Raw genomic sequence first — 26,775 nt, forward strand, 5'->3', positions numbered from 1 at the left:
TCAAGACTATAAAATACGCGTAGAAAAATCATTTTCGAAAAGTCGTATTTGAATAGTGGCATTCGAAGAATGATATTCGAATAGTCGTATTTAAATAATGATATTTGAATAATGATATTCGAAGAATGATATTCGAAGAATGATATTCGAAGAATGATATTCGAAGAATGATATTCGAAGAATGATATTCGAAGAATGATATTCGAAGAATGATATTCGAAGAATGATATTCGAAGAATGATATTCGAAGAATGATATTCGAAGAATGATATTCGAAGAATGATATTCGAGTAATAGTAATAGTATTTGAGTAATATTCGAACATTCGAAGACTCAATCGTTCCAAGTTTATTCGTAGCATCCGTGCACCCGAAAAAAGATATTCGAACGCTAAATTATCTGGATAATCCCAACTCTAACCAGGACAGATCGACGAAGCATACCAGGATGTCCTCGAACGTAACGAACTTTCGTAATTTTCCATCGAAGGGCTGTTTTACTCGTATTATCCGGTTCCCCTCTCCATCTTTATCGCTTCATCCGATCCGGTTTCCCCGACGCTTGAATCGGTAGCTTCCAAGCTTTTACCTAACCGATCACCGAATCCAAAACTTCGTAACGATATACCCGCATAGAGCACGAGGCGTAAGGAAATGCGCGGTAGGGCCCCCTTGTTTATTTCTTACGACTCTCGAAACAAAGTAGAGCAGCGAATTGAAATAGAATCCATCTTGTTATCGGCGCGCGGGCGATCGATCGCAAGGACCCGTCTTTTATTGGCGAACGCTCCCGCGACCGTCTCTATTTCCGTAGGTGATCTGATTCCGTGGAATTCGATTATTACCCCACCCGTCCGCACACTTTGAACGGAAGGCTCCTTTGATTTTCTGCATCGATAAAGAGGAAGGTGGGTCTCCTCGTCGGCGCGGCACGAGACGATCGGGGTGTGTCTGTGCACGCCGCGCGAATCGAATCGAACGCCGGAAAATCTCGATAAGAAAATGAGGGGGCTACAGGGCCCGGGATCGTCGCGTTTCGCGGATAACTTTCAAGGGAAATGCCTCTGGTACGCGATTCCCCGCAGAGTCGTCGAATTATCCGTCTACGGACGAGCGTAATCTACGCCGATGGACTTTTCCATCGGCGCCGTTTTACATTCGCGCTTGCACTTTATCAGTTTAACTTTGACGTCGCGCCGCGGCCGCGTCGTTTGTAGCACTTTTTCAACAAATTCTTTTATATCTCCCCTCGACTTACCGTACCGCGTGAAACTCTTTACGACTGCGCCGTTCGTAATATCTTTTCATTTTTCCGACCCACCGTCTCGGCCGTACTCTCGCGCTTCACCTAAGCGGACACCGCCACACGGTTACCTTTTTTTTTTTTCATCCCTCTTTCGACGCGGAGGCGCGAAAAAATTCCAAAGTGACGTTTCTCGAGCTACGAGGAATATTGTACGGGTCCTTGATGGAACTCTTGGGCTATTCGGAGAGTCATTTCGTTAATTTAATAAAATGTTTGTACACTCTAAGAAAATCGTGTTTCGTTTTCACCAAAAAAAAAAAAAAAACAAAATGACTCTCCGAACAACCTAATAGATATTATTCCGTATTGCTCGTGTGACTGGACAAACTTCAAACTGTCACTTATCGGTGAAGTTACACCAATGATGTCGAAGTTAAATATAGCGAGAATTGGTGAGAGTCGCGACGATCACCTAATCCAAACTAAGAACTTTTACTTGAAATTATTCGGAATCGAGAAGCAGTGGATTAAAACGGACAGACTTCAAAATGCCTAAATGTCAAGAGACTTCGAACAGGTAGACTTCAAAATGCAGACTGCCCTATTCGAGAGCTTGGTGGGTTTGTATACATATTGTTGTATTAAGGAATGTTCTATGGCGTTGTATGAAATACAGGCTGAAAAGTTTCACACGACTAGTTTTCGGAGCAAATTTTATCGAGAAGGTGTTCGTCGAATTCGAGCTTGGGAATTGGAATGATCGAGCCATTCGTAGAAATGAAATATCGAGAGTCGTGTCACTCGCGATGAGGATGAAATTAGCATGAAAATATCGCCGCTGTTCACGTCTCGAGACACTGTTATTTCCAGCGACGTCATTTTCGTCTTCCAAAAATGACGAATTAACATTGGAGAGGAATTATTTCGTTCGAAGTGCGCAGACACTGATACCCATGGAGTTTATTAATTGCAATGTCATTGGGAAATTTAGTTCTGAATATTTATTTTCAATCTCCTAATCAGTGGTCGCTACTCGAGATTAGTTTCGGACAGATGCTATCGAACGAACCTCATCAGGAAATCGAAAAGTCAAATTGATATTACACCCAGGGAATTGATCAATCTTTGATGATACAGCATTGGAAAATTCTATCTTCATAGAAATGAAGATTTTTTATAAACACTCGTGTATAAAATGAACGTTTCGTTGACAATTTCCCGAACATTCGAAATCCTAATAGATTATTACACATACGTTATTATTCGACCTGACTTTGAATCTCGCGTCTGCAGCAGGGAATTGTCGGACAAATTAACGAATACCCCGAGCAAAAAGTAAAAAACAAACATAAATATTTTCCTTTTATTCAAACTGTATTCATCCTTAACGGTGACATCGAATAATGTCACGACTCTGTTCCCGATAAATAATCTCGCGCCTTTGTTTCATGCACGTTCGATTCTATTCCGATACGTAGTCAATCCCCTCTATTTTCGTTGTTTATCAACAACCACGAGCCGATTAGCACGGTTATACAATTCTTTTCTTCGCGATCGATGGTAAAATTGAAATCTCTTCGGACGCGTGAATCCTAATTAACGATAGAGCGATACCTGTACGATTCGTCAGGGTGGGTGGGGGGTAAAATAATCACTTTTTAAATGCTTACCGACGGGGCCCGATCCGACGTCGGTTTTGTTTGTCGTGTGACCGCAAATGTTGGACAAATTAACGCGTTGTCACGCAGCCCCTGAGAGCGCTTTGTTGTCTTAAGGACTCGTAGAACCGCCGAGTTCGTTAGGGACCGGTATGTGTTAGCAATTCAACTTGCACGCCGCCACGGTAACGCGGTATTTGCGCACATATAATTATTCAAATTCGCGGCGATGGAATTTGGAACTGGAACGTTACCACGTTGAATGTAAAAGCGCGGCTTCCCGCTCACTTCCGCGATATTTGTCTGTAAAATACAGGAAGCCGTCGTGGATTTCCTACGTAGGAAAAAATAACTTCAAACGGAGGCTGGCTGTCACCGGCGTTTCGGAGTTTAAATTACAGGAGGTGGTTGGCCGCGACTGGATACCATCGCGGGATCGTATTTCGCATTACGGTTGAATTAATATTTGTTTACCGGCGTAAATTTTCCACGGTGTGGAAAGTTTGTCCGCTGGATGGTCTTGGGTAAATTGGACGCTCTTAAGAAGAAGCTTTCGTTTCGTTAACAACGATCGCGAAATATTGTTTTGTCGGACTAGCGAGTGTTTGTGAAAAATATTTGATTCCGAACAGGGTCGAGCGTCGTTTAAATTTATTTTATTTAGACGTCTCGACCGACTTGGTTTTCTCGACTTCGAATTAAACGGTATGTTTTCGAGGTTTCCTTGTTAATTTTAAAAAAGACTTTTACTTTTCTCAGTCTTTGATTAAAAATTGTTATATGATACTTGGTTCGTACTTTGAAATTGCTCGGGGACATAATTTCTCGATCGTTTCGATTATTTAAATGTAAAAATTTACAGTATCCCGCGATTCCTGATCTATAAACAGCGTAACCGAGAGAAGCGACACGAAATACACTTTTTCATACCGATACGCTTAAAAAATGACGATACAAATCTTGCGCAGTTCCTTTTGATAGTGTGAAATACTATTAAAAGAAAGAGGAAGCTCAAGAGCAAAATAAATTCTCTCCAGAGTTATTTAGAACGATCGATGTGGAAGGTTCATGGCGCACTTGAACTCGCGGCTATGCGAAGTACATTTTCTTTCTCCATTTGTGCACTCCGAAATGGAAGATTTTTGAACCGTTCCCATGGTAATTCCTTACATTTTGTTGTTACTTCGTATAATTACGTAATTCGTATGCTACCCAACATCTCAACACTTACGGTATTTACGAAAATTTCCACGGAAGAAACGGTTGTTATTTCAACGCTAAATTTCACACGTTCTTATTTCCGTACGTCATTATTTTGCGTTACACGCTGCATAAACTCAATTTTTCTGTTTCCACGCGACACAATTTTACACGAAACTGCGCTCTTTTTCGCACAATTACTGTCTCAGTTGCAACCTCCCCTTAAGAACAATTCGTTTACTTTGAATCTACTTTAATGTTCAGTTGCGCCGTGTGTACGCCAATTTAAAATTTTTTTTAAATTTCTAGCTTCGTCAAAAATTCATTCCAACTATTTGATATATTTCACAATCTTCCCCACAGCGTGGAGATCTAATTTAATAAGATTCCGTGGACCGAGCTCCTGCCTAGACAATTTTCTTTTTCTTTCTACTAATATATAACGACATATATTTCTCGGGTATGAAATATTTACATACATATTAGCTGGCTGGCTTTTGTGGTACCAGTTTAGGGGCAGGTATTTCTTGTGCACATGCACGTGGAACCGCAATCTGCGCAGGATTTTTAACATCGTCGCGCAACAGCGACGGTTCGTTCTTTGTTAGCAAAATGAAATTAAATAACCTGCATCTCGTCGTTTTTACAAACGATGCGTGCACTCGAGTCCCTTGTTTCCAGTAAATTGTACACCTGATTCCGTTATGCATTGTCCAGCCGTAACGAAATTACAAACACTTTTCACCTTTATTCAGTTGAAGTCGTAAACAGCAAGAACACGTAACACGGTGTCGTGTGTTTATTTGAACGATAATTTGGATTTTTATCCAACTATTACGCGAACGGGACGGTTGAAAGAATTTATATGTAAATTTGGTACGATAAAAATGACGGTAAATTTAATCTTTAATTGAAACAAAAATAAAAAAAAAAGAAGAAAATTTCATTCCTGGTTTTCGATTTATTTTTGCATATGAAATCCACCCTAACTCGACCCTGTCCCCCGTTACGGAGTATCCTGTGTTTCGTTTAAAGGCGAAACAATTCTTAAATTAGTTCCATTTCGAAATTAGACAGGGAAATATATTTCGGGGGCGTGCAAATTGGGTCCAAAACCCATGGGTGCTCGTGTGGGTCAATACTCCGCGTGAACGTACAAACTGCGGATTAACATGTGTGCATCGCGTAGGAAGAACAGATTGTCGGGATTGAAAAATAATAATTGAGTTTTCGGTCGACTGACGTGAAAACCGTTTTAAATCCTTCCCGCACGAAGCAAATTGGTGATCTACATATTGCCTGTACTGTTGCCAACAAAAACGAAACACCGCTGCCCGGAAACAAAATATGCGCCTGGTTTGTTTTCTATTGAAGATAAACACGCGAATTGTCCGTTTTTTCGGTCTTCTTTCTTCTCGATACGCGTAACCGAACCGCTCGTTCTCGACAAAAACCAAAAAAAAAAAAAAAAAACGAACGATAACTCGACATACTTTTTCTTCGTCATTGCATTTGTAATAATGACGTCGAAACGGTTAATTAAACGATGAAAATAAAGAATTATCATCGGGAAGAAAATCGAGAGAATTGTAATATGTCGTAAATTGCTTACAAGCTAATATCAATCAACGAATGCCTGTACGAGAAACAATATTTTTTAATTATTTTCTCAACGAACATTTAGTGCACGGAATCCATTTACCAGGACTTTCTATAAAAATGTGCCTTGTTTGTTCCCTCGATCTTCAATTTAAATTAAATGAATAAAACCGTGGAAGTATTTAAAAATGATAAAAAGTGCGAATGAATTAGTCCCTCGTGAAAATCGCTTTTTACATAGCAAACTATCCCGGTGGATTAAGTGTAAAAATGGAGAAGGTAAGTACCATAATCTTCAAAATGCGCTGTTCGGAATGTAAGCGCTCTTCCAGCCCGAAATTTAGTGCTGATTATATTCGAGTTTAAATTTTGGTCCCTCTTTAAACACCCTAAATCCCGTACTTTGGTTCAATGGTTTTCAAATTTTAAGCTAAGGGGGATTGGATTGTTTGTGCCGATAAACGAAATTTATGACCGAATGTGCGATTTTAAATTGAACTAGAATATTTTTAAAAAATTGGTGAAAGAAAAATATATAATAATATACATAAATAGATTTGTAATATAAATATAACGATAGTCGTACACTGGTATTCCTTCTGTCAGGAAATCAAAGGAATAATAATCACGTAATTACCCACTAAATCAGAAATTCTCAGTACATTCCCTCCTTTCGGATTTAATACACTAAACTCAGGTAAGAATAATTGCGAAGTTATGTAAAACGATAAAAATCCTTTCGTATTGCACTAACTAGCATTCTTTCCATACAGAATTCGTTTACGGAAAGAATGCCAGTGCACAGCTAGCTAATCTTATCGATTGTTGCAAGCTTTGAAAACAACGGTCTTTTAAAGCATTACGTAGAAATTGCCGGTACACTCTAACAGGCCATAACCACAGATTCAATTATACTACGCATGCACCCATTGCGCGCGTTCTCGGTTGGCTCAAAGTTCATGTTACTGACTTTGTAAATTAACCCTTTGAGAGGCAAAGTCATACATTATGGTGAATAAACGAAGAGAATTAAATCGCCATTAAATATAAACAGATCCGAACTGTGACCCATTTTCGTCCAAAAATATACTCACACTGTCGAATGATCGATACTATTATTATTATTAATATTACACGTCTACGTTGTGCATACGTGGAAGTAAATAGCGTACACGAACGCGCAAGATATAATTGGCAAATGATGCGTGAGAAAGTTACGTTAACAATTTGAACAATTGAAATTTAATACGACTCGCTCTGTGCAATGAATGTAATATTTACAGTTCAAGAGATTCGTCGAGCTCGAATTTTTCAATTACGCGATAAATGAAACGTAAATCGTTTCGATTAACCGTTCCAGTGTTGTTCTTCCTCATCGATTCTCGAGGAATTAATCGGTATCGCGAAACAACAGGATAATGGCTCGGAGTATCATCAGCAAGAACAAGAGGCATCCCGAAATTCCATTCGCTCGTTTATAACGGCGCTTCGCTTACTAACGGTACGTGTACTCGAATCTCCGTCAGTTTATCATTATTCCTAAGCCTGCAAGTAATTACACAAGACTAGGTGTGTATGTTCAAATTCTAGTACTGCTTTCCTTCATTCAGCCCAGGGATAATTAAGTGGCTCGCGCTTTCAGCGTCGTACGTTTGATAGGGTTCGCAACAATGGTGTCGTAAGGTGAGAAGGAACATTAATTCCGTTATATAAGAGCGGTCGCATCTGCACGTAGACTATCTACCTAACCAGTTGCGGATCTCCCAGATCACGGGCTCGTTATGTAAGAGATCGGATGGGTGGCGTTATCGTGTAAAATAAAAGACCCCGGTGCAGCCAAATTACGTATAGCTAACCCCTGGGAAAAACTAGGACGTACTCTCTAGTGTTTCATTATTTGTGAAAGCAAATATTATCAACGGCCAGTATTTTCTCGAAGGAAAATTCACTGATGCTGTTAAGGTACCGACAGGAATCAGATGGATATTAAATTGACATAAATAATAATGTTGGGTAACTCGCAGAAAGGTTTTTCAACGTGTGATTGTTTCGTAAGCAATCTTAACATTTTTTTTATTTTTGGTGAATATGAGACACGATTTTTTAAGAGTGTGTAAACATTTTATTAAATTATATATTCTCCATTTTGGAAAACGAAATTACTTTCCGAACGAGCCAATGTTCGCGGCTTAATAACACTTTTATATTCGTGTAAATGTATGTTTACCTTCGTGGGGAATAAAATGCGGACTGTTCTGTGATAGAGATATCTATTAACATAGATAATATAGAACGAATAGATTGAAATTAAAAACAAGCAGAGTACAAAGTACAGTATGAGATTATAATTGAAAATAAACACAAGGTCTAATGCAAATTTGATAGTTAGAAGGGTGGACTTGATTAAAAGTGACGTTACATTTGATTAAAAGTTAAATTTGAAATATAATATTCTTCGAAGGAACTCACTAAGAAGCTTTCGTAATAAAAATATCTAAAATTGAACCGCGTGACTGCAAAAGTTTTCCCAACAGAAATGCGTTCCATGCCATCTTAATTTTATCCGACATCTCTTTCACAAACGACATCGTTGATTCAACGTTAATGATTACTTCAGCACCTAGACTTTACATTAACTTACAAAGAATCTAAACTCGAGTACTTTCCAAGTACAAGCAAAAAGCACCATTCCTGAACGCGCGAACATCTCCGATCACCAGGAGTCACGATTGACCCCGAAACTCGTATCAAAAAACACCTTCCACGAGTTACCAGCTACCGAATGATCAATTTTCAGGAAAACATCCTTCTCGTACGGTTTGTCCCCGATAGCCGCGATTAATCACCTCGGCGAGCGTCAGCTGCACGCGTTTAAGATTAACGCAGCGGCCAATGCAACGACGTAGATCCGCGACCAGAGCTCTCTGTTAACGATCCCGGTGCACCGGTTTTCATCGGACTTCCTGCGAGCCACGGAAGTTACCCTTTCCATCGCTCCACCTTCAACCCCTGTCACGGCATTTCTCGACCGTAGTCTCTGTCTACGAGTGCCCGGAGAAAGGCCAAGGTTTCCATCGTGGTGTGTATGTATGTGTGTGTGCGCGCACGAGAGTAAGGAAGACGAGCTCCCTGGACCAATCGAGGGCCGCCCGTTCGTCACGGTGGCTTCTGTCGTAAAGAAGACAGAAAACGATGAAAAAAAAAGAAAAAAAGAAAAAAAGAAAAAGCACGTAAACGAACCATGGCTGCGGTTCTCCTCGGCTCTTCCAACCCCCACTCCCGTACCCTGGAGGCCGGGTGGGTCGGATGGAATTCCCCGGGCAGAAGTTTCGGGCCGATCGACAACCGGGGGCAGACGCGTATATCGCTTCGCGCGCGATAAGAAAAGTCTCTCACTCTCTCACTCTCTCTCTTTCTCTCTTTCTCTCTCTCGACGATACTTGCCCCGACCCGCAAGAACGGCTACGCCAGAGATTCTTTTTAAATTTCGTGCTTCGCCCGGGCAGATAGATTTTAATGGACTTTGCACGCGGGACACGTAGTCACTTTGCGCCGGCATGGCCCGCTCGGCTCCGGCGCAACGTCTCGCGGCGTTTGTGAGCGCGTGTGCGGTGACAACCGTGTGGTGGGTACACACACAGAGTGGCCACGTGCCGGTGGATTAATTCTATTTAACGGGACGACCGATAGCGATTAGAAATTGGACGAGCCCCGAGATTTCGGTCGATGATAAAAGGAACAAGATGGTACCCCTCTGTGTCTCGGGGCAAGCACAATTGGGTGGGTTGGGGGTGGGGGGTAGCGTAGTAGTAAAAGGTTTTATTATTTAAGTCGATGTACCAGCTTGGCCGAGGGAACAAGTGCGCGCCAAGGCGAATTCCTTTCTTCTTGGGATATTGAAATTCTTGATGGACGAAGGAATGGATACTTCGAGAGGGAAACTTGAATACATAATTAGTACCACTTGCGCTCGCGGGGAATATGGATATCGAATAAAAGCGAACTGTGGAGAACCTTCTCGTTGGCATTAATGTTTGTTATCTGATTAAGAACAGACCTCGGGGATGGTTTGTTTCCAGCGAGGAATTAATATTCGAAATAATATTTCGCTCGTTCGTTTCCCGCTGCGTTTCGTAGCGAGATAAGGGAAACCGGCGATTTGTTTCAAGCGACAAGTGTTTCGAACGCGTTTACTTTGAAACAATAATCGTCCGTGGTACGAATAAACGTTTATTGGAATTGTACGAAAATTTTTCATTCGCAGAGTTAGTACCTGTCTTCTTTGAGCGACAGAAACCACACGTGTGTTGCCAGAATGTGGGCAGAAGACAGGAATGGTAAGAATTTTAAGAGATAATACTGTAATTATTTATCCGAACGAAAGAATTGGCTTGCTCGTTAATTTTCTTCGAGATATTACCATAGAAATAATTCAATTTTCGATCCGTTGTGCAGAATTCTTCCATTCCCCCGCGTGATAAGAATTCCCTCGTAAATCTCTAAATTCCATAAACAGATATAGGAGTTCAAATGCTAGAAGGATGATTTATATCAGCCCTGTCCAAGGATCGAGCCGCTCCCTGCGCGGTTTTATCCCCTTCTGTGCATTGTATTGGGTTTGTATTGAGACCGCATCTATAACGTAACATCAACTAGCGTCCGTGGACTATGGCAACGGAAACAGAGTGGAGGAAGCTGCTTTGCTACCACGAGCACCTTTGGACAGGGCTGATTTATATTGTCTGGTCTTCTTCCTTCGAAAAGCCGCAGAAAATCTTTTTACGTTACGTATTTTCTTATGGACTAATCTCGCAGCTTAATCTTCCTCTCTTCGTTCCTCTTCTTTTCGCAGGTTAATCCCATTACGAAAGCCATTTCCCACAAAAACAACGTACGGTCGGCTGTTCCAGATATGTTCTACTTGGCACGCTATATCGTTACGAGACTTTTTCATTCGCTGTTAAAATTTCAGTAGAAAACTCGATATGGCCTCCGTGCTTGTTTTCGTTTCTACTTCGTACTCAGTTTTATTGTGCATTATTTACCGCGAGTAGTCGCGAACGGAAACTAGGTAGCTTGATACGATATAAAATAAGTACGAGTTATGTATTTAATTATTCTCGGGGAGTGTCTCGTGTAGGTCGAAAAGTTGAAGGAATAAAAATTATACGAAGGGTAGAAAACTTTGCACGTTGAATCGAATTGCTCCTAGTGTGCAAAATGAAAAATCATGCACCAAACTAGCCAATGTTATCGACGAGTGAAAGAAACATTTTGTATTTAATTTAATTCCATGTAATCGTTATATTTGAAAACGAACTAAGAATTTTTACAGAATGGAGAAACCTTTTTACGAAATGGAGAAATAATAATCGTCGGGAAAGAATTGCAGAGCAACATGTATCTCGTATACTTTTCAACGATGCAATTATCTTTCCGTGTTCGTTACGTACATAAAACACAATTCACTGACCGTGATTGTATTAATTCGTTCGGGCTTAAGTATATTTGTACGTGGCGTGTCGACTAAACAATCGGTGTACCACCTCTTTGCATAAACACACGGAGAAACGCTTAGCTTGCAATACTACGAAAAGATGGAATAATGTTGCAATTAAAATTAACGATAAAATTAACGAACAAATCTACTCAGATGTCCGGTACAAGTAATACATAATAAACGAAAATCGAACAATGATGTGATCGAATGATTGAAATTTCGTTGTAAAATGTTGCCTCGTTGATTAATAATACTTCAGGTGGAGAGGTAATAATTGTTACAGATTTCGTTCGAGTATAAAATTTCAATTTCTTCTTTCCTCCTTCCTCTTTCTTTCGATCATTTACGAATACATAGTATTACGATAAGTACGTGCTGTAAAAAAAAAAAAAGATAATTCTCTACGGAAATCTTATTCCCAGATTATTCGATTTCGAAACGTTTTTAAAAGCTTGGTCCATCCTATCTGGAATTACCCTAATTCCGTTCCACATTGTATGCTCGATTAGGCTTCGCAAACACTTGACATTCTCGGTCAGCGCGATTGAATTTCCTAAATCAATTGCGAAACGATGTTTCTGATTAACTATCAATTTGCCCGCGTCCGCACAAATTAAGGCAATTGGTCATGATATACTCCGTGTGTCGCGCACGCGTCCCGAAATAGCCGCGGTACGTCCAGTTTCAGCGATGAATCCGAGCCGCAAATTAGAGTGTTTTAATTAAGGGGTATCCCGAACACACCGACACCGCGAGAATGACCGTTCGGATCTGATTTAAAAATTACGCCGAATAACAGGGGCCAACGGAAAACATCGCCAAACGTTGTAAACTGGAAACTGTTTATGCACTTGATTGCGATAATCGTTGACTAACGAGACCCCTCTCTCATTGTTTGAGCCTGTAACGTTTCAGACAGACCGTTCGAAGCACAATTAAAGGCCGGATACGTTTTCCATCCGAAAACGAAATTATATTCGAAGCAACGACCAATTACTCGTGTGTCTACTTGCGAACAATCAATGTATTTCTCTCTGTTTGCCAGATTATTATTTCTTTGGCTAAAAACACGAACGAATTACAATTCGTTCCCTCGTGAAAGACCTCTTGGAAAACACTGTCTCTGTGCGCAACGCGTGCAAAAGAAATTTGAATTCCAGTGAGACGAACCAATACGAAAAAGAATGGGTAAAAATAAAAAAAAATGTTTTCGAATTAAAAAAATGCAGGTGCACGTAGCGAGGTTGGAATTTTTCACTTGGATGTTTGTTACCTGCACCGAAATCACGAAATACCGGACCGGTGACACGCAATTCGGTTCGAATGATACAGCCGCGATACGCGAATGGAACGAGGAGTGAGACACGCGTCACGTGGAACGACGATTAAAAATTGCAACGGAGGACGTGTGAAAAACGAATTTAATGATTTAATCGGGCGATGGCACGGTTTTACGAACGTTCGCGTAGAGATACGGCGATGGTCTACGGATCCGTGGAAATGGAATTATACCCCGGTTACTTCGCAACGCGGAGAACTTTCGTGTTTTCCAACCATCGGACGTATCCAGCTGGACGATATAACTAGTTGGGAAAAGGTTGTACATGTTTACCGGTGAAACCGTGGTCGTCGAACTAGGCAGCAACGGAGCAAAGTCAGTCACGTTCCTTTCGGTTTAATACTTTCAGAAACAAGCCGTGTTTTCCCGCTGACTCGAACCGTGAGCCCTCGGCTACCTTCCCAGCGACTTCTTCATTTTACGCAACTACAATTTCGTAACAACACTGTCACGAGCAATACGCCGGATTCGAGGCGAAGCTTTCACGGAGAATTACACCCTACCTGCAGATAGAAGCTCGAAGAGGGAGCGTTAAAAGTACCGCGTAATATTGTTCGAGAGATTTGTCGAAGTTCCCGTCTCGATCGATGCCTCCGAGAACTCCTTTTAACTCGAGCAACTCGAACTTAACCGAATTAATCCTTCATCTCGCGTGATTCGATTACATGGTTACAGCGGTCTCGAAAATTTACCCTGGCTTTTTGTCCTAACCTTGTAGTCTCATTAGGATCGACAGCTTCCGAAAGTAGATCGTTCGCTAGAGATTCTTTGGAGTCTGTACGTTCCACGGTAAATTGAAAAGGTGTCGTTTGGATTGAGAGAAATTTAGTGCAACGCGTAACGAGAACGTGGGAAGTAATTTTTGCACAGAATTAGTTCCAGGATCGTCGAAGACCGAGTGAAACGTCTAACTTGTTACTTGTGTATTAGGAGCGAGCAAGAGTGTACCTAAGGGTATGTTAACTTTGGACAATATGTTCTGCTTTGGCTTCCAAACTCGAGACTCCGAGAAACATCGCTAGATGGTTATTTGCTTCTTCGAGAATATTGGTGTGCACTATTGTTCGTGCATTCGGTGCGACAAAAGTGGATTTTTATTTATTAGAAGAATGTAGTCTCGTCTTTGAACTTTATTTCTGTAGAAATAATCACAGAGAGAAACATGTTTTCAATCGATAATATGTTTCTTTAAATTGTATTTGAAAGAGAGATATTAAAAATAGGACCGAAAGTGGAATCTAACTCCCACTGGGGAGTACTTTTGACATATATCTGATTGTAGATATATATCATAACATTTCTGAAAGAAAGACATCGTGTTTTGAAAATAATTAAAACCACGTTTAAAGGCGAAAAGTAATAGTCTGGACTCGCTGTTCTTCAGTTTTAGTGAAACAGATCCAAACGTTTACGAGTGAATTCGACAAACGTCAGTTGCAATCGTTGCGATTCGTTTTGTGTACGTTGAAGAAATTAACTCCTGAACGAATGATATTAGACGCATTCCGCACAGTTATGGGCGGAAGAAATTTTCTTAAGTTTCATTAAGTTTATATGCCGTTGGAGATATTCGCTACTGAAACTCGTAATGACGTACCAAGTTGTTTACGAGGCTGTGAAAGAGACGGAAGTGTCGAGACAAAGTTTCGTTCAGTCACTCGGCTTCCCGTAAGAGGAGATTTACGTTAACTCGTGAAAAAGTTTACGAGCTTTAAGTACTTTCTGTATCAGATGTCTCCGAGGTACCATAGAATACGTAACAAACGGAAAAGGTTGCATAAAACGGTTCCGAGTAGTTTTCACTCCGATGGGATTATGAAAGAAATGATCACCCCTGTCTAGTATGCGAAACAACTTTCCACGGGCATTCTTGTTTGCTTGGATTCGTTTTGGGAAGATATCGGAATAGAAACGTAATCGTTTCAACGATAACTAAGATTGTAGCAACCAAGTCTTGCACAGGCAATATTTGTTTTACATCTATCGAGGTATCTAACAATTATAAAGTCCTGACAATAAAATTACGCTACGAAAGGATGCCAATCCATCGATTTCGGAACAATTTTAACTGTTTATAATTCAAGGAATAGGCAACTAACACAATTTTCTAATACAAAAATGAAAAGGAAGACTCACGACTTGAACGAAAAATGATATAAAATGAAACGTTACATTCGTTAGGAGAAAGATTCTTTAAACAATTCGTAGAAATATTATTCCAATACGCGGTGAGCGAACAAGAATATTCAAACGTTCGAATAGTCCACCGTGTCCTAAATTCAACGTGGCATGTCTATGTGATTACGAGGTGGTCAGAAAATGTTCCCCTCTGGACCTTCCTTTGAAAATTATACTATTCATATTTTATTACGCGAAAGAAAATCTTGCTGCGCCACATTTCTCGTTGCAATAATAGAACTGTCACAGTGATAAAATCCGAAACGTATGCCTGGGCGACGAAACTAGCATTGCCCCTTGGCAAGACAGTGCTCGCTAACCTAGACCAAGACCCTGTAAAGTCTATTATAAATATGGCATCGGATCAGAATCTTTCGACATCGTGACAATAATTAATAATAACGATTTAGTATAAATCTCGCTTCCAAGTGTTGAAAGTTTATAATAAATATTTTGGAATTTTATCGCAGACGTTTCCACGATTATCAGTTCGCAGTGTTGCAATTCGGAGAATTGCTGTTACCTGCACTATACCTGCAAGATGCATCAGAATTCTGTTTCTATCTTCGGAATGCATCTTGGGAATGATATCGCAGACCATAACGTCATAAAATATATATATACCAACGGTCATATATTTGAGACTCAAGACACTATGGTATCATATATTTTCGGTCACGGTAAACGACTATAATTGCAAATATATAATTTCCATTCATCTCCATATGGAATGCTTTAATAATCGTTCGTTACAACGGTACCATTAAATTATTCCAAGCAATAAGTTCTAGGTACAAGAATAATCTCTTCTATAATATAATTTCTTATATTTCTTATATTAGGTTCAGGAATATGTTTTTCAAAATTGTTTACTGTAGAAGAATCAACATTCGATATTACTTGTTCTCTTTGCTCTTTTTTGAAAATTAACTTAATATCACTGTCATCGACAACAACAACGAAACATTGTAGATATTTCGGTCATGATTCAAATTTTTCAAACGAACACCTAATTTTGTACAAAAATTCTTTACTGTAGAAGAATCTGCATTCAATGTTACTTATTCTCTTTGCTCATTTTTGAAGATTAACTTAATATCACTGTCATCGACAATAACAGCGAAACATTGTAGGTTACGATTAAAATTTTTGAAACGAACGCCTAATTTTCACAAAAATTCTCCGTAATTCTTATTGGATGATCGCTCGAGCTGTTTCGCTTCACCGTTTAATTTTCTCATAATTTTCTTCGCGAGAGTGAATCGCAAATGCAGGTAATTGACGAAGGGAAGCTTTTGTGCCGCGATAAGGTCGTTCGGGACAAACTCTTTCCATAGTAACCGTTCTGTTTCATCTTCCACGGTGCGTTCTATCGATTCCCAACGTTGGCGTGGATATTTTCGAACAATGGTGTTCCGTTAACGTCAAAGATACCGTGTCACCTTGATTAAGATCAAGACGGAAGACTTCAAATGGGTTCTGATAACGGAGAAATCGAATCTCCAGTCGATTTCTCGAGGCCGGTGTTCTCCGAGTAATTAGCACGATGCCGCCGGTAGGGAAAAGTTGAAAATAGTCCAGGAGACTGAATTACCCGCTTTAATCAATACCGGTGCAAATAGCCCCGGGACTTTCCGTACTTGTACCATATTTCCTCTTTATCCTGAACATCGTAACGCCGTCCGCTTTATCAGAAGTGATAAGCATGGCCGAACTCGTTAGAGTTTTAATCGTAATTCGCCGTGTTTCGGAGGATCCTCGCGCGAACCTGGTTACTCTGCCACCTGAGTATTCGCAAGGACTGTGTCTCGTGATGCATCACGATGTAATTATTAAGGTTACGATTCTATTTAAACGCGGAATGCACAGGACGGACTCGAACGAATCGAATCGACGTCAAGGTGTTTACTTCGACGATGGTAATCAATATGCGAATAACGAGACGAGTGAATGAATACAAGCCCTAGTTAATGGATCGATCAATTATACGTGAACTATGTTGCATGTGGAAACAACGATCATTCGTAGAACAAACATACCCGCACATGCCCACTTTGTAACTGATATGACTGCCGAGGCAATCGGGCATCGTGTTTCGTGTTATAATTGAGGATACCGCGAAACCGTTCACCCATCGTACGTTTCACTTATTGTTAGTTACGATTATTCGAAACTATCCTTCGTCGAGTAAATAGTCCAAAGACGTAAGCCAAACTTGCAAGAAAGTTATTATGCAAAAGTTGTCGGCGAAATCAACATAGAGCTTCCTTACTGCTCGAGTACTAAACGAAAATTGCGCTGTTTGATAATTTCATGAATATTGACTCGACGTGACTATTTATGCCATTATGAAGAACTTTGGGCTTCTTCCGAGAAATTTACTCTTACAGGAGTGGGATGCAATTATTAAATTAAAACCGTCGTATTACTGGTAGGAATATTATAGGTGGTGCAAGATTTGTATGCAGTGTCTGTAGAATATTTAGGTGTTTATCTACCCTGAAAGGTCACAAGTATGATTGCTTGGTTCTAAAACTGATTAAAGTGACCGATTTCGGAGTGCAGGCCTAGCTCTGCACTTAAGTGTCCTAATGGGCACTTAAACTCTGATTTGAACGTACTTTTTGATTATAATTCAACTCTGTTTTCAACTAAACGATCAGATAACAGGAGAACATTTTTTAAACTAACACTGCAGAGAATTCCTTCGTTCCACTTAACGTTTTGAATCCACTCTCTGCTAACGAGGCAGAAACTGCGTCATTTATCGAGGCTGTATTCCAAAATTGCTCGAGGACCATTTTACGAGAGATCTCCGGCAATGTTCGATTGTTTTATAACTTTTTAGCATATAATGAAACGAAGTTTCGAGTGAAATTATTAGATTCTCTGTAATTATCGAAGACGATGGAAATCTCATTAACGAAAATGCTGTAAGCGATATTTATAGCGGGAAAACCGCCAAAGAACCGCTTTCGCAATTTTCCCGTTAATTGCCGAATTTCAAGGAGATTGGAGTTACGAGCCTGCGAGCGTGGTAAATCAATTAGCTCTCACTGATGTAGCTTCCATTTCATCTATTTTCCCGAGCTGCCAAGCGTTATTACAACGACAGTTATTACCAAACACGCCGAGACAAACGACAATCGAAAAATTAAGTACTCGAGATCGATATTAAATATTACGCACGAACCGTTAACAACTCGAAACGAGGGAAAATTAATTTTTAACGATCCGAGTTCGTAGAAATTCAATTACCCGGAATCGCACACGAAAACGTCTTGATAATTTCGTTCGAAAGTTTCCCTTGCAGTTTTATACGTGTACCAATGCTGAAAACTTTCGATGCTCATATTATGCGATAAGGGTGGTTACGTTTTACAAATAGGTGAACAATTTAATTATACAAAACGGAGTAAATTTAATATTTATTTCCCTATTGGAATAACTTAACGATTAAACTGGCGAACGTATGTAACTCTACCCCTGAAAATGCTAACTTTAGATTTATAAAAAGGTATACTATACGTATACAACTGCTGAAAATTAAATCGCACATCGGTAACCATGATAGAAACACAACCATCATTAACGACAAAGAGAGTAATGGTCTTTTGTTGCAACAATGCGATAGAATTATTGTCGTTTAGCCGGTGTATGTTAACCATTTCGTTATAATCAGTACGGAACACTAGGTGCGCGTAGCGGTGCAAATAAAGCTGCAATTTATGAATACCCATAGGATTATCGAAACTCTCGTATTGTTCATAATATTGCATAATATCGCAATTTATGACCTTCAAATTTTACTCCTCGCGCGTACAATTCAGGTTGTGCATCATCCAACGCTGTTTAATATTAATTCCAACACCATTAACCTAACGAAATTTATCCCCAATATTTACCCTTTAAGAATGATATAGTTATAACTCTTTTTTCGCAACCAGAAGCAATGGTAACGAAGCTCCTGTATCGTATTTCGTCGATCCCCCAATTTAATTACAAAGTTAAAAGCGTTCCATAGGTTCGGGACATTCCGAATCCGATCCAAAGACTTCAAGGGCATAATCGAAGGACTCTTCGCTGTTAATCGTTAAATTCCAATACTTCGTTTCGCGCAACCCCGTTACAGACGCTCCGCTACGTTCCTAATTGGTACCGGGAACGTAGCCACGAAAACGGGAAGGAAATACGCGCGTTCCCCTCTCAACATTCGTTAAACGTATAATTCGAAATAAAGGAAAGTGACCGAAGAGCCCGCGTTCTATGGTCGCCGTGATAATCACGTCCCCTCTAGTATCGTACCGCAACCATCCCTCTTCCATACCTTCCACCACCACTTCGGTTCAAACCCCTGTTTGATTAAAACTCCCTGGTTACGTAGGAGAAATTACATTTTAATTATACATGGTTAATCAGCGTGTGCTTTGTCCCGGTATACGGTCAGGCAGGCTATTTCCCGTTTAATGGACGTACATAATCCACGGGAGCACGCCGAATTTTCTAGCGCATTACCAGACACCTGCAAGTCGTTATTGGGGAGAGAAGGAGATGAGAAGAACGAGAGAGGAAATCCACGAATCCATCGATGGACACGTTGAAAGAGCCGCGCATATTTCACCGATACCGGTGCACCCGGGAGTCTCGATATCCTCTTTTCCTTTTTCTCGCGGCAGCGCTCATTCGTCAGTGACGGCTTCCGCCGAATGATGGATCGAACGAAATGGGTTCGTGACGTTTTTCACGCATTAGGACAGTTCCGGCCCGTTTCTCTTAGCGTTTTGTCAAGATCTTTGTTCGTTGCCCGATCCCGCAAATCACGCACCGATGAAATATCGTTGGCTCGGGGATCTAATCGTGATATCGCGGTAGATAAAGTCCCGTTCGCGAAGCGGGGGTAGAGAAGGATCCAGAGGAAATTGAATATCGATCGGGTTAGGTCTGGGGATCAACGGGATCCTTCGTACGAAACATTATATGTTAGGCCGCTTTGATAACACGGTTTACGGTAAGCCAGTTGCCGAACACCGATTTTGCTATCTGTCGTCTAATCTCTGTCTAACTAATCTCTTCGGTTATCAGGCCCCATTATGGTCGGTTGAGTTCTAGACGGATTTTCGCCACCTCGGATTAACCTCGCGCCGAAATCTGTTTCAAATGAACGCTCCAACGAGGGATGAAAGAGGCTCGGCCGGTTTAGACCGTACGAAAACGTACAGGGTGTGTTTGGAAAGAAGCGTGTAATTTGAGAAGGACGATTCGTAACTGAAATTACAAGGGATGCTCGCTCTAGGAGCGATCTTCGAATCTTGCGAGCGTTGAGAAATATTGGACCGGGTGTTTTTCTTTCGGTATCCAAACGATGAGAGTTATACTTAGAAATAGGGGATAAAATAACTTCTGTTCGACTAAGAAAAAGTCTAGGTGGCTACCTTTGTTGATGACTCTCTGCTTAAGGACCATTTTCTCGATTTAAGTCGTGCTCTTGACCACCTAAAAATTACTGGCGTCGAGGATGGAACTTGATTGATTTAAAGAATAGACGAAGCGAATGTTGTCCTTGAGTTTTCAAAAATATAAATGATACTTATTACCTCGAAGGAACGTGGTACAACTATAATACCTATTGAAACCTAACTATAGAACTCGATAATACAGCGTAGGAGAACTTGTCTAATATCGAAAGAGAATTAAATGAAAGTAGACGAACGAATGTTGTCGTTGAGTATTCAAAAACATAAATAGTACTTATTGCCTCGAACGAACGAGGTACAACCATAATATCTACTCAAACCTAACCGTAGATCTCGATAATATAGAGTAGAAGAACTTAGCTAATATCGAAAGAGAATTAAATGAAAGTCGACGAACGAATGTTGTCGTTGAGTATTCAAAAATATAAATGATACTTATTACCTCGAAGGAACGAGGTACAACCATAATACTTACTCAAACCTAACCGTAGGTTTCGATAATACAGAGTAGGAAAGCTTGCCTAATATCGAAAGAGAATTAAATGAAAGTAGAGATGCGGAAGGTTGCCTATCGAGAAATATTTAAATTCTCTCCATCGAAAAAAAATTGTCCGCATCGGAGAAGAATAAAATTCAACGTCGACAGAGAAATTTACGCTCACGATGAATCGAGAAGCACCAGGATTAGTCAACTCACTGCGGATGTGTCTCCTTATGTAAATTGTACGGGCTCGCGAAGAGCGAGCAGGTACGGGTTCTTTTTTCTCCCGCCCATGGTAAAAAGGGACAGCAGCGCGGCAAGCGTACGAGAAAATTGTACATTTTGAAATTGCTGGGAAAAGTTTCCTCCCGGCCCCGGGAAGAATTATGTCATCGTTATATGTGGCACACGTAAGCCTGACGCATACACGTGAGCGAAATAAAAAATTCGTCGTCCCAACATGTTTAAAGCACGCGTTGGCTGGTCACATTCGTGAAACGTTTACTAACGAACCACAATTTCCCCGAAACCAGCACAATATTTGCCGTTTAGCCCTGTTGTGTCACTTGCAAATCTACGACGGAAATACACGAAAACTTGTGGCATCCAAACCGCTGTAAATAAGGGGCGCGTTTGATATGTTTTGCTCGACGAGAAAATAGAAGTCACCGTTCACGAAAATAAGTATCAGGTTGAGGACAGGAGATACTTGAAACCGACGTGGAGTTTTTCCAAGTATTTTGATTTCTGTATCGAGCAAATCTTCGAATGTACCTGGATCGTTAAAATTTTGCGAGCGTTCCACGTAACGAGTAAATTATTCATCGTGCACGTTTGCTTTTATTAATTAAGAGATACTCTCGGGATACATTGTGGAGACTCTTCGAAAAATTTCTCCGCGACACAATTATTCCTCAATGAGATGCAGATGATAACTATAATACATAACTTACAATTAAGTACCATAGATGCAATACTTAACCCAAAGTGTTCCTCTTAGGAACACTGTGGCACCAATGCATTTAACAAAGAAATGATCCCTAAAAAATGTTTAAATTCTCGGCATTCGCTATGCGTTTATGGACGAAACGTTTACACATTTTCCAAATGCCATAACTCTTCGAATTTCTAGATCAGAGACCCTCTCTTGTTCGGAGCACAGGACCGTTTGTTGTAACGAGTGTAGACACTACGTCGCCGGAGGATTTTCAACGAGGGAACTAATACACCTTAAAGAGAACAGCGATACGGTTGAACGCTTCCATTCACACGTTTTCAAGCAAATGGCAACAACGGGACAACTTTAGCGGATAATTTGCCGCAGTTTTGCGACGTGAGATTCAATGGATTGCACTCTTACCTCGTGAATTTAGCTACTTCGCTAAAGGTGATTAAAACTAAATTCAAAAGATGCACGAAAAATGCTTTGAACGCGACGAATGACATCGCACAATGCCAGGTCATTGTTGCATTGTATTCGAGGATTGTTCGTTTTTATACAACAGGGAAATCCAGTAGAATACTCAGTATTTTTCAAATTACGAACAGGAAGAGGAAGAGTAAGATTGTTTGTTGATATTGCATAAATCGGTATTTTGACCACTTATGTAAGTTTTCGTCCTCTCCTAATTTTATTTATATTTTCCCCTCTGTGGAACGAATAATATTCCTCATATTTCTCCTGCCTTACAAAACGAAGAATTTGAACATTTTCTTTCTACTGCACAATTTGAATAATTTCTACGATATCGTGTTCCCTTGGAAATAAATTAAGATTTTACCTCGCTCGTGTAACCAATAATTCCCATTATTAACTTCATTTTACAAGGAACAAAATAAAATGAGTACCTGATACTTGTATCGATATTAAATGTACACGCGAACATGTTCCTTGGTGAACAGTGTCCATGTCGGTACAAATTCCATGGAAACGGTACTCTTGAATATTTCATAAATATTTTATCTGTACAAAATGACGGTTTTTCTCCCGTAGGAAAAATAAAGGCTATCGATCTTGATTAAACGTAAAAAAATAATAACGAGTGATAATGTCGTCAACGGTCTGATTAATATATATATAAATCCGAAATTTGAAAAATTTCATTTTTAAGAGAAACGTCCTTGCGCGCTTTTATTACATTTAATTCATTTTGCGGATAATTTCATATTACGAGAGTACATCCGCTGTGTTGTTAATTTATCGTCCTTTCACGTATCGTTAGCAGCGTGCCGTGTTTGATTAAATACAATTTTCACGTTCAAGTCGGAACGGTTTGCTAGGAGTTGCGAAATCCATTTGGGATTTATCTTCCTTGCGAAATCATCCAGTGCGTGCGCGCAGTCACGCTTTAATTAGCGTTATTTCCAAAGGAACACGTTCCCCGCGAGCTCTTTCAATGATATCCGGGTAGTAACTTTAAAAATATTTTCCAATTGAGCTGTACGCGGCAAAGAGGAGTAAGTCTCCACTCGAAAGAGTTTCATAAAACGAAACCCGCAGTTTTCTCGATAAGTATGCCAGTCGAGTAGAGCCTCCCGAGCTAGAAGAGCTTTCCAACCGCGATGAAGCTATGAAGTGGCCTTTGTTAACAAACCGTCAGTCTTAATCCAGTTCAGTCCTTGTCTCGAGACTACGGAGTTGTCAGATGTTTCCGATTCGATGAAGTCGTCCCATCTGTGGGGACCTTTGCTTCATTTTCAAAACTCGCCGAGCGAAAGTACGATTACACTTCGAGTCGCTGATTGCCATAATCGATAGAATTATTCCAAACTTTTGTTTTCCCGTTATCGCAATTCTGTTTTCCTCTATTACTTGGCACAACGTACTCTCTACTAGGCAAACAGGAGACCGTGCTCGTTTATTTATCCGATTAATCGTAATTTTCGAAGAGCAGTACCTATTTTTCAAACAAAAAACCCAAACACAGAAGAAGAATGGATGCAAGTGGCATTGATTTATACATGAATGAATTTTTCTTAAAAAATGACAAAATTCGAAGAATTTTTATAATTAACACCACAGGCGACGAATATTTTACGGATGGAAGTTGCGAAGTATTGTAAGTTCGTTTCTGGTAACTATTTCGACTATAGTTTTCATATACAGCTAAAAGAATGATATATTTTGATGAACAACTTACGTCTGTCGATGAAACGAAAATTTCCAGAAAAGCCGGTCGCGTTCGAGGGTGGGCTTTGGCTGTGAAGCTCCAAAATAAGCGTCGATCTTGAACTGTACAGAATTTGTGGGATGTCACGCAGTTCTCCGCAAAGCACACCAGACCAGGGAGTGTACTCGGAAACACCAGTTGTCTCCAAATGTAAAAACACTTTTAGAAAATCACCGCCCACGCAACTGAAACATAAATCAAGTAAAAACTTTCGGTAATTCTTTTGTATCGATTACGGATGATTCGTCCTCGTGGAGCTGTTATAAAAATAACAACGAAAGAGACCATCTCGTTCTCTACTCGTATTAACAACGTACTGTGTACACACAGTTCTTCGTTATAGGAATACGTGATTAATTCGTTTAACAAGCGGTACGAATTATTCCAGCTGAACCAGGTATTTTCCAATAAACGCAAGTAAAGCGTTCATTTCGTTTATCTCTCTAATGTCGGTAAAAAAAAAATTAAACCTGTTGAATACTGCCGGAAAAGGACCTCGATATTGCCGTTTAAACTAAACTTCGTTAAATATAGTCAGAATTTCTGTCAATCGTTAAAGTGATTCTATTTTGATAATAGTAAATTTATTAAAACCATTTGTATGTGTTATTTGGTAGCCTTTCACACGTGTTACGCCAAATACGTAGAGAAAGAAAGATCAGTTCTGGAATATCGATTCTTATTAGGTCAGATATTTCAATTAGCTTCTGTAAGACCTGAAACTATTGTAAAACATCGACACATTTCTTTTATCCATGGTGCATGGTTTTTCTCAACACGAGACTGTTCTCGTCTTCTTATTGCAATACGTAGTATTTATGCAATTCGACTTGAGCGGAAATCTATAAAACGAATCAACCGCGCGTGTCTCCGTATCGCAAGCGAGGACTTTAATTAACATAATGTATTCTCTGACAAAAGGATAAACGTTACGATATATTGGCCTTCCGATACAGCTAACCGTTAAACAAAAAACAAAAAAGACGTGCTCACGGAAAGATACAAAGGTTTAAAATGTATGCACATCGATGCAAAACGTTTATTCCGCTTTAAATGGCGCACGGAACAATTCTCGCGAATTTCAACGTATTCTCGAACACGATAAAGGAACGTAAACGGGGAATGTAAATATGTAGATTCCGGATGAATGTAAAATTTATCGTGAAATACCGTCTACTGGTAAAGTCCCCTTTGTACAAACGGGGAATCGTACTTATGCATCGCGAGTAGAAAATAGCAGAGAAGAGTGCTCGGATAAAGATCAAAGCCGAGATGATACCTCGTTTCGCGGAAGCGGGAAATCTTGGAATGCCTAAAGAGTGTGATTTATTCGCGCGAAAACGCGTACCGTGAATGAACCGCGGAATCGTTTTCAGAATAAAAATGAAGAAACCGATCCTTACGGTTCTCCAGATTTGTTTCGTTAATCTCCGAGTGACAAAACAGAAGGGGCGACCAATAATCGAATTATCCTTTATTAAGGTAAACGCACGGTTAAATACTTTTCGATTTTATCGACCATCGAATAGAATTGAAACTCCGTGATAAACAACCAAATTTTTTCAACGAGAAGTTCGACCAAATCTTGACAAGAGTATATCACTAATCGTACCGATGTAAAACGCCATAGAAACTTCACGATCGAGTTATAGTCTCTCAAAGTTATACGTCGAAGGAAGTTTCCAAAGTGACCCGCTTAAACGAGATGACCACCGCATTTATAGCGTCGCAAATATTTAATTAATCTTCCTTCCAAATCGGATTAATCTCGTATACCGAAGTTCCGCTATTCAAAATTCCGAAACAAAGTTCCCGATAAAAGTACAACGATCTAACCGTTCGCTCCGGAACGTAAAAATAAAGTCTGATCAAATATCCCGGGAACCTGACGTCCCTGTCGCGAATAAAATCACGTTCACGAAGATCAGAGAACACTGTACTTCCAAGAGTCGATGTTTGAAGGTTCCCGCGAGAAGACGACCTCTCCGCGAGATCGATTCGAACTCGAACTGAAATCTCGAAGCTGAAAATGAAATTTTTGTTGGAATTTCACCGCGCTTGGCTCGATGACGACGATATACGCGAGATCGGGGTACGCGTATCAGAGTTCGGGTTCACGATACTCGTAGAATGGCTAATCGACTAATTAGTCCCGGCAGCGAAACGGAACAGGTGTTCGTAAGTCCAACTGTACACAGATTAACGGAGTTCACGTGCTTAGGGAGAATTTCCGATCCCGCGTTAAAGCGAATACAATGTCGAAATTAGCACGGATTATAATAGAGCCCGGAAGCTTACGTAGGCGTGTGATATTCGCAAAAACAATTTGCCGGCTCGTTAACGGAACACACGGAACCCTTACGACGTATAACCGCGGCCGTTACACGCGTGTACCTTACGATGCATTCATTAGGAACGGGCCTATCCCCGGTCGAGCGAACTTAAATCCTTAAACTCCGGTGGGCCGACGGTATCAAATTATAATCCGAAATCGTCGCCGGGAAATTATTTGGCCCCGCGAACGCGCTAATTACACACCAGTGCAGCTTCGGTCGGAATTTACTGAGGCTTTAATGATCCCGTTACGCAACCTATTCATCACGACCTGTTCGGACGGTTTCTAATTAATTAGCGGTAGACCTCTCGCCATATTCCATTTGTCGCGACCATTTACCGAGATTCACCCGCAATACTTGACATTTCGACCGAAGAAAAGCAATTCATTTAGCTCCTCGGGGGTAAAAGACGCTGGCCACCATGTCGTACGCGATCCGTGGATTTTTCATTAACGAGTTGTTTCCAGGGACACGTATCGGTGAATGTTTATTTCGATGGAGGAGAAACGAATCCGTCGATTGGTCAATTGTTACGCACTCGTATACTTGTGTACGAGTGGTGTCAGGATAGAACAGGTCGAAGAGCAGTACCTGT

General features: G+C 40.4%; 1 protein-coding gene across 3 annotated transcripts in view; it reads right to left on the reverse strand.

Moving 5' to 3' along the window:
* The window catches only part of Sol1, a 636,201-nt gene that overhangs the window by 388,738 nt on the left and 220,688 nt on the right, over positions 1-26,775 (reverse strand). For all 3 annotated transcript variants that reach the window (XM_076308829.1, XM_076308831.1, XM_076308830.1), the window contains exon 4: positions 23,815-24,029. In XM_076308829.1, the coding sequence (XP_076164944.1) occupies positions 23,815-24,029 (215 nt within the window). The remainder of the gene's footprint in view (positions 1-23,814; positions 24,030-26,775) is intronic.

Source organism: Ptiloglossa arizonensis, chromosome 4 (assembly GCF_051014685.1).
Source record: "Ptiloglossa arizonensis isolate GNS036 chromosome 4, iyPtiAriz1_principal, whole genome shotgun sequence".
Taxonomy (NCBI): domain Eukaryota; kingdom Metazoa; phylum Arthropoda; class Insecta; order Hymenoptera; family Colletidae; genus Ptiloglossa; species Ptiloglossa arizonensis.